General features: G+C 50.5%; 1 protein-coding gene across 1 annotated transcript; it reads right to left on the bottom strand.

The window, feature by feature from the left end:
• Positions 1 to 1,027: 1,027 nt before the first annotated feature.
• On the bottom strand, positions 1,028 to 7,304 carry FABP1 (fatty acid binding protein 1). Its single transcript, XM_006103016.1, has 4 exons — positions 7,126 to 7,304; positions 5,027 to 5,199; positions 3,282 to 3,374; positions 1,028 to 1,146 (listed from the first exon to the last, which is right to left on the bottom strand). The coding sequence occupies exons 1-4, from the start codon at positions 7,190 to 7,192 to the stop codon at positions 1,096 to 1,098; spliced, it is 384 nt and encodes a 127-aa protein (XP_006103078.1). The 5' UTR covers positions 7,193 to 7,304; the 3' UTR covers positions 1,028 to 1,095.
• Between the last annotated feature and the right edge of the window lie 1,555 nt (positions 7,305 to 8,859).

Here is an 8,859-nt window from a genome sequence, read left to right as displayed (position 1 = left end):
TTCTGGGAGCTGGCCAAGTTCTGGGGGCTGGGAGTTGGAGGAAGATGGAAATGTCGGAGGATCGGCTAGCTCTTTGAAGTTGGGGAATGAACACTGTGACTTTGCCAGGGCTGGGGCTGCCATAACAAACTGCTGCAGACTGGGCCTTACAGCACAGCAGGGTGTCTGGAGGCCAGACATCTGAGAGCAAGGTGCTGGCCAGGCTGCGCTGCCTCTGAGGGCTCGAGGGAAGGACCTGCTCCAGGCCCCGCTCCAGCTTCTGGTGGGTCCTGGGCGTGGGACAGCACACCTCCTGCCTTCACGCTGTGTGCTCCCTGTGAGGTGTCTCTGTCCTAATTCCCCCTTTTACTAAGGACACCAGCGTATTGGGTTAGGCCCACCATACCCCAGTGTGACCTCACGTTAACCTGACTCCCTGCATCTGCCATGGCCCTATTTTGAAATAAGGTCACATTCTGGAGGTAATGAGGGTTAGGACTTTAATATGCAAATTTGGGGGAGATGCAGTTTAACCCATAACAACTACCAGAGCCTGGTACAGGAACTGTTCAGAGAAATCATTCTTCTCCCACAGTCTGCCTCTGCTCATTGCATGTAGGGAATTTCCTTCTGAGCTTCCTCTGTTGACTCTGGCACCCCTTGCTAAGCTCCTCACTCAGCCCTCCCCCAGGTGGGTAATTGTTCATTGGTGGGCCAGCGCCTGCTCTTTTTGTTCATGTCCACTGGTGGGTGAGGCCACTGTGGCCACACTCTCTGTCCCCACAGGGGCCCACCCTTCCCTTTGGGCCAGCACACTGTATATCCATTTGCCCCGACTCCTAGGAAAGGTCATTAGGGCTGTTCTACAAATCCAGCCACATTTCATGTTCCTTGTGGCATCGCCCAAGTGGGCAGCCTGGGGTCTGCTTCAGACCTGACCCCATGAGGATGGAATGTGCAGGTTATCAAAGTTTATGAAAATATAGGTGGTCAGTGCTTACTGATGTCAATAACAGCATCCACGAGAGGCCACCAAGAAGCAAAGACATTTTTTTAAAACAAAGTTTACTTTATTACATTAATTTTACACAGTGAAAGAATATGAAGTGCAGATGTCTAAATTCTCTTGCTGATTCTCTTGAAGACAATGTCACCCAATGTCATGGTCTGAAAGTCAGAAAAGAAATCATGCAATAAGTATGATTGCATGATTGCAAAATTGTAATAAGTATGCAATCTAACCTCTGATGTTGAATTGTAAAAGATGACTAAGTCATCAAAACAGCTGTAAATATGCTATCATATGTAACAGCCCAAGGAGTCCTCTGTTTTTTATAGGACCAGAGAAAGGGTTGGCAATCTTTTCTAAAATCCCAGGCCAACTTTTTGTCACTTTCCTTCCTCATGTGGAGAGTTGTCCTGACTCTTACTGAAGTCTTTTCTACATTAATGACTGTTAGAGCGTGACCATCAAAACCAGTTTTGTCCAATCCCATTTCTCAAAGTTTGATTGAGTGCCTACTATGTACCAAACACATGTTGAGTAGCAAGGACACACGTATATGGAAACACCGAGGAACCCAGCCTGGAACATAGCAGGTAGGGCCCAATTTCCTCCAAAGCTTCGAAGCATATAAAACCCCTGCATTTCTTGGGCTCATCAGTTTTTGAGATTTTGAGGCATGTCCCCTTTTCCCCCCACCCCATCCTCCCACTGATGCTCTTGAACAAGACTGTGGCAATGTCATTAGCATTAAAAAGGAGTCTCTTAGTTTCTGCAGCAATGGAATGGAATGGAAAGATTTGGGTTTGAACCTTGGTTCTACAACTCATTGTCGATGACCTTGGACAGGTCAGCCTGTCTATTACACCCCTCATCCTGCCTCCTTCTTCACTGGAGATGTGAGGACTTGAAGAGACGGAGAGTGTTGAAGCACATTGGTCAAGGCTAAGCCCAGGACTGATCCTCTTCTGCTCCCCTGCTGGTGCCTCCCTGAGCTGCTGTGAATGTGCCCGGGTGGGGGCTGGAACGGCATGTCTCATGGTTGACTCTCACACTCTCCCAAGTTGAGGGATTTTTCCACTTGGACTGAGTGGTGACAGACCCCTTGAGCAGCATCCTGCCGGTTGTTACTCCCTGAAGTACAGTCTGGGGCAAGGAAGAGCCAGGGGACATCATTGATGGAGAGACACTGCACTGGGTCGGAGACAGATGTGGCTGGCAGCCAGGCGCCAAGGCTGACGTGGCACACACCACGGCAGTGTGCCAGATTCAAAAGCTGCCATAAAACTGCCATGAATAGGATTCTCCTTATTAATGCAGAATGGGCAAAGGCATTTGTTGACTGCCCTGGGCTTGTAGGGCACTTAGAAGTCTTTGTGGCTTCTTGGTTAGTGTGGAGGCAGAAGAGAAGGGCTCTGGCTAATAATCATGGCACTGTCATACAACAGAAAAAGCAACAAAAGGACCCAACTTTTGGCCAAACAAAGCCTGCCTCGCATGTGGGTTCTGTGTCAGTGGAAGGGCTGTTCTGTGAATCAGAGGCACACAGGAGGCGATGAATGGATTCCTGCCCTCTAGCCCGTGAGCGTGTCCCGAGGCCAAATCCCAGTGGAGACTGAGGAGGGTGGGCTGTGCTGGTGGCTCTCCATGACCCCGGGTCTCCTCCTACCGAGCACCTCTCCTGCCCCATCTTACTTAGGTTTGGTGAAGAAAGGGTAGGGCAATGAAGAGGGAAGGAAGTGGGAGGCTGGAGCGGTGAATCCGGACCAGGCATGTGGTGGTGGAAGAACAGCCCGAAGGAGCCCAGGGGGAGTGGGGAAGCCCCAGCTGGGGCCGCTGCCCGCACATGTGGAGCCTAGTGAATTAGAAAAGGGTGCCCTTTCCTCTAGACACTGATCTGTTGGAAAGCTACCCTAATGCACTAAACTCCTAGACTAACACTCCTGACTGGCAGACACTGCACAATTGTAATAAGTATGTAAATCTAACCTGTCTGTAAGGGGAGTGGTTCCCCTGAAGGTGTGCTGTGGTGCAACTGTGGGTGGCAGCCCTGTGAGACAGACTCCACTGAGAGGAACCCGAGCTCTGCCTTTCCTCGCTATTTGCTGCCTCAGTGTCCCCATTTAGAAAATGCTGGGAAGATTGCAGATATGTGTGTCAACTGCCTGGTACATAGTGGGTCCTCAGGAGGTGCAGCAGAGACGAAGAGCAGCAAAGGTGGGGGGAAAGGCGGCTCCTCACTCGGCCCCGCACTTCTCCCCTCAAGCACTGGGAGCCGCAGCTCAGAGTGGCAACTTACGTGGATGACTGTGTCTCCATTGAGTTCCGTCACGGACTTGATGCCTTTGAAAGATGTCACCAGTTTATTCTCACCTTCCAGCTGCACCACTGCCTGCAGGGGACAGAAGAGATGGCCCGTGAGGAAGGGTCTGGCAGGGAGCAAGGCCTTTGCTAAGGAGGTTGGGTCCCCAGCATGGGTCTCTGCTTACAACAACCCACCACTCCTCTTTATAGAAGCCAATCTCCCAGCTCTCTGACTCCTAATAGAAGTGAATTGTATTTAAAAACTAAAAGAAGCCCTGGCTGATGTGGCTCAGCAGTTGAGCGTCGACCTATGAACCTTTCAATTCCTGGTCAGGGCACATGCCTGGCTTGATCCCTAGTGGGGAGTGTGCAGGAGGCAGCCAATCAATGATTCTCTTTCATCATTAATGTTTCTATCTCTATCTCTCTCTCCCTCTCCCTTCCTCTCTCTAAAATCAATAAAAACATTAAAGAATTTACTTAAAAGAAAATAACTAGAAGAAACTGTCAGGGTATCCTTAGCCAGACTTTTAAATTTATGCTAGGTGATCTAGAAATCAGCAATACAACACTTAACTGGCTCAAAACACTAAGGTAAACTTGAGTAAAATCTCAATTCTCCAAGCTAATAGAGAGAGGTGGTAGCAAGATTTAAGAACTGGCCAGTTGGGAGAGCACATTCCAGCATGCTTGTCGTTCTTATTGGGGTCTCCTGCTCAAGCTTTATGCATCCAGGGAGAGGCAACAGAAGCCCAGGAAGAGGAAATAGGGAGCAGAAGACACCGGCCAAGGTTAAAAATTTTCCTCCAAAATGGACAATCAGAAAAGGTCTGTGGTAAAACACATGACCACGCGCCCCTTCCTATGGGCACATGGAAAGGATTTTTCTTCCTAAATTTTATCACAGATTTCCTGACCTGTAGTGTTGTATCTGGAGAAGCAGAAATAAAGACTGATCAGAAGAGGTAAAAATACCAAAATAAGCCCAATGCACGAAATTGTCTGAAGGGAAGGAATGGAGGTGGCTGCTCAGCAGTGCTGGCCGGGCTGGGGTGGGTGGAGTTTCTAAGGAAGGAAGAGAGGCTCCTGGTGGCGGGCAGCCCAGTGCCTGGATCTCCATGCCAGCGCCTGCTGACGCTCATACAGCCCACACCCAGCGCTCATTACACACCTGAGCCACAGCCCAGCGGGAGGGATGTGGCCCTGCCTTCAGTCTGGGAAGGGTGACGATGCCTGTTTTACAGCTGAGGTAGCTGAGGCTGGGAGCTCTGGGATCACCCCTGAAGGTTTGGTATTCTGGGGTTGCCAGCACATCCTCCAGGAAGCTTCTCCCCAGGACCACTGGCTCGAAGCCCAGCAAAGCCAGTTTAATTTGGACTCAAGGAGACCCAGGGCTCTGTGAAGGGTTTTTCACTGACCCCCACTTGCCCACTGTTGGGCCTGGAAGAACCTGGGACTTAGTCCCTGGCTGTATGCATGGTTCCGCCAGTTCCTCCGCATTGGGAGAGCTCGGATTCTTGGGCCAGCCCACCCCCATCATCAGTCCTTAGGGAAGTTTTCCCTAAGAGCTTCTTCCCCAAGAGCTGACTTTGTCTCTCTGCCTCTCACCCCAGAAGTGAGTTCAGAGATAGGGCATCCATGGTGGGAATTGTGAGGTGTGACCCTCGAGGGAGGAAGCCCTGGGACCAAGCTCCAAGAAAAGTTCCAGAAGCAGAGTGTGGCTGGAGGGGCATCTCCTACCTTGACCTTCTCCCCAGTCATGGTCTCCAGCTCGCACTCCTCCCCCAGGGTGAACTCGTTCTGGATCACTTTGGACCCGGTGGTGACGGTGAGCTTGAAGTGCTTCCCATTCTGCACGACCTCCGACACTCCCTTGATGTCCTTCCCCTTCTGGATGAGGTCGTCAGGCAGACCTGGTGGAAACCATCTGAGGTTTAGAGATGGCAGAGGTGGGAGTTGCCAGGCAGTGGCCACAGAGAAAGTTTGCAGTACGGAGGGGGAGAGGGAGGTGCTGTATCTCCCTGGAGGCCACAGGTATGGAGTCCTGTGAGTAACATGGGCCTTGACCTTTGAAAGAAAAGGTCAGTGGCCCGACTTGACCTGCCATGGCCCTCTCACCATCTTGTCAGTTGGTTTATAAAGAAGACACTCTTCTGGCCTGAAGACCTCTCCTGTCTTTTTTTTTTTTTTTTTTAAATCCTCACCAGAGGATATTTTCCCATTGATTTTTTTAGAGAGAGAGGAAGATAGAGGGAAAGACAGAGAGAAACATCAATGTGAGGGAAACACATCAATTGGTTGCCTCCTGTATGCTTCCTGACCGGGGAGGAGTCTACAACCAAGGTACGTATCCCCGACGGTAATCGAACCTGGGACCCTTTGGTCTGCAGGCTGATGCTCTATCCACTGAGCCAAACCGGCTAGGGCTGAAGACCTCTCCCGTCGTGAGCACCTGGTTCTTGCTCACTCTCCTTCCTCACTCTTCCTCTTTTAACACCCAGAGAATTTGCTCTTTGAGTATAAGCATTTCATCCTCCACACTCCAGTTGGCTGATACAGTTTATCTTCCAAGCCAGGTCACTCCTGAGAGTGAGACATGGGGTTGGAGGTTCTAGTATGCCAGAGCAACATGCACCAACTGGGCCTGTCCTGGTCGACATCTGTCCACCCAATCCTATTTCGACCTCTGCTGGCAAGGCTCTCGAAGAGGAGGTATCAGGAGTCCCTTGCCCTGGGACAGAGCTTTACAAATTTTAGATCATGTCTGTGGTGTCATATGAATTGAGGTTTACAAACCCACGTGCATTGATAGTGGGTGGGGTGGGCGGGGGTGTCCTGTTGCACAGGTGAGGGATGTGAGCCACAGAGAGGTGGCATGACTTACCCTACAGTAGATCCAAGCTCTCTGCTGGCCCTGAAGTTCCTCCTCCCTCTGTCTTTGCTGTCTTTCCCACCCTTCTCCCTCTTGGCGCCCTTCCTTGTCACATAAGGCTTCCTCTACCGGGAGTACCATCCCCTTTTCCAGTCCCCTAGTGGACACCTGCTCATCTTCCAAGGTTAGCCAAGGCTCACCTTCATCACCATCAAACCTCCTCTCCTTGCCCTCCCATGAGCACCACATCCTCCTGCACAACTCTCTGGGGGACACAGCAGGTGAAAGTGGGGTCTCTGGGAGCCAGTGCATGCTTCAATTCCTGGTGCAAACACTCCCTACCTGAGTGACCTTGGTTGGGATTACTTAACCTCTCAAGGTCTCAGTTGCTTTGACTGTAAAATGGGAAAAATAATAGTACCCAACTCAGAGTTCTTTCACTGAGGATTCAATGGGATATTGCATATCAAGGGCTTGGCACAGTGCCTGGCACTGAGTCAACACTCAGTAAGCATTAGGAGATTCTTGATTGTATTTATTTCGTCTCCTTTTCCTCGCTAAACTGTGACTTTGGAAATGGGGCTCATTGTCATGTGTCCCTTGTATCTGTCCAGCACGGTGCTTAGAATATGGTTGGGCTTGAATCAACGTTAGGAGAATGAATGGCTGGCTGGATGAATGAATGAATGAACAAGGTCACACAGTTACTAGCAGAGGTGGCTTCAATCCAAATCAGACACTAGTTCAGTGCTCCTTGCACTTGCCTGTGGGTGGCCTCGTCCAGTGAGGACCAGCACAAGCTGCCAGTGACTGCAAAAGGAACACGCTCCACAGGGCCCTGGTCTGCAGAAAGCCCGAGCCTCTCCTCCCATCCCAGCATCCAGCCTGCATCTGTGACCGGCCACCCCCTGCCAGCTCAGACACTGATTGCCATGACCGCCGGCTCGGTGCCCAGGTCAGCACTCACCAATTGCCTTCATGAAGGGCTCAAAGTTTTCCTGGCTCTGCAGCTGGTACTTGCCGGAGAAATTCATGGTGGCGACGAGGCTCCCTCCACAGTTGATCGGCAGCTCTGCTGGCGGGGCTGTCCAGTGTGGGCTGATTTATAAGAGGCTATTTCCCCTTTGAGTGTTGGCCATAGGTCAGCATCTGTCACCTCCTTTATGGCCAGGTTCAAATATTAACTCGAGAGCAATGGTCAACGATAAAAAACACACAGGAGGGGCACAGCAGAGATTTGCTCTAATTCAGCAAACATTAACGGGTGTCAATCAAATGCAAAGCCCTATGGTCCTGCAGCCTTTAAGGTGCTCCTCACCCATGAAATGTGTGTATATATGTGTGTGTGTGTGTGTGTGTGTGTGTGTATACATAGCTACACATACATGTTTGTGTGTGTATATATACTTGTGTGCCTCTAGATCTAGACAAACAGGAAAATATTAAATAATCCCTTTAAACTCCAAACCTCACCTTATTTACATAACCTTTTGATCTCCTCCCACAGACTTAATTTTTACAAAGATGTCATCAGCCCCTGGAGCCATTTTGTATTAGAGGGAATGCCTCCTCGACAGGCTCCTCCACAGTCCAAATCAGTCTCCTTTTTTTTTTAAAATCCTCACCCGAGGATATTTTTCCATTGATTTTTTTTAGAGAGAGTGGAAGGGAGAGGGTGGAAGGGGGGGGGGAGAGATAGAGAGAGAAACATGGATGTGAGGCACATCGATTGGCTGCCTCTCCCATGTGCCCTGACAAGGGCGGAGGATTGAGCCTGCAACCGAGGTATGTGCCCTTGACCGGACTTGAACCTGGGACCCTTTGGTCCTCAGGCTCACGCTCTATCCACTGAGCCAAAGTGGCTAGGGCATCGGTCTCCTTTTTAGAGTGTTAAAACACTACATACTAAAGGGAAGGTGTAAGCCTTTAAACCAGCGGTGTGGCAACTGAGATGCATTTTATTAGGCAGCTAAAGGGTAGTGGAGAGAAAGAATGCAGTACCTGCTGAGCCGACTGGACCCGTCGGGGCTGCCCATGCCCTGTGCTCACTCTTACTCTGCTCTCTGCGCCCGTCTTTCCCTTCACCTAGTCACCTCCTCTGGGACTCCTCTGGGCCCATAGAGCACTTGGCGAACACCTATATTCTAATTCCTACTGGGATTACTTCTCTATGTATCCTCTTTCACAGCACTTCTTCTTTGGGATTCCCAATACCTGGCACTTGAGAGATGTCCAACTAATGATGGGTCAACAAATAAGGCCGTCAAAACACAACGAGGCCACAGCTCTTCCCGTAAAAGGAAGAGAAGAGACAGAGAGATATGGAGTAGCCCGGTGGGCACACACTCTCAAACCACGGAATCACTGGGGCTGGGCGGCCGGGAGATGGAGAACCTGGCTGGGAACTTTCCCCTTTGTCGTGGTGGAGCACAATCTAGGGTGCTATTTGAATCTGTGTTTCCTGTGCTGCTGCCCCTTTTTGCTGAAAGAAATGCTTTTTACTCTTTATTACAGCCTAAGATTCATTTTGGTTTACACCTGGCTTATAAACTCCACATCAGACCCTCTCCCATGACCACTGATGTCAGGTGACACCCTCCCCCTCCCCGTGGAGCCCCCTCCCTTCCCCCCGGGCTGCTAACTGGGCTCTAAGGTGGAGATTGGGAAGGAGGGTCGAGAAAGTTTCTCCTTAGGGCAAGTC

Source organism: Myotis lucifugus, unplaced genomic scaffold (assembly GCF_000147115.1).
Source record: "Myotis lucifugus unplaced genomic scaffold, Myoluc2.0 scaffold_454, whole genome shotgun sequence".
Lineage (NCBI taxonomy): Eukaryota > Metazoa > Chordata > Mammalia > Chiroptera > Vespertilionidae > Myotis > Myotis lucifugus.
This window is presented reverse-complemented; position numbering and strand designations above follow the sequence as displayed.

What these genes read in the sequence shown, in the direction of transcription:
- FABP1 (XM_006103016.1), bottom strand. Translation starts at nt 7,192, where the DNA reads ATGAATTTCTCCGGCAAGTACCAGCTGCAGAGCCAGGAAAACTTTGAG. An exon ending in GCCCTTCATGAAGGCAATTG is followed by an intron (nt 5,200 to 7,125) that starts GTGAGTGCTGAC and finishes GGTTTCCACCAG; the next exon opens with GTCTGCCTGACGACCTCATC. An exon ending in TGACTGGGGAGAAGGTCAAG is followed by an intron (nt 3,375 to 5,026) that starts GTAGGAGATGCC and finishes TGTCCCCTGCAG; the next exon opens with GCAGTGGTGCAGCTGGAAGG.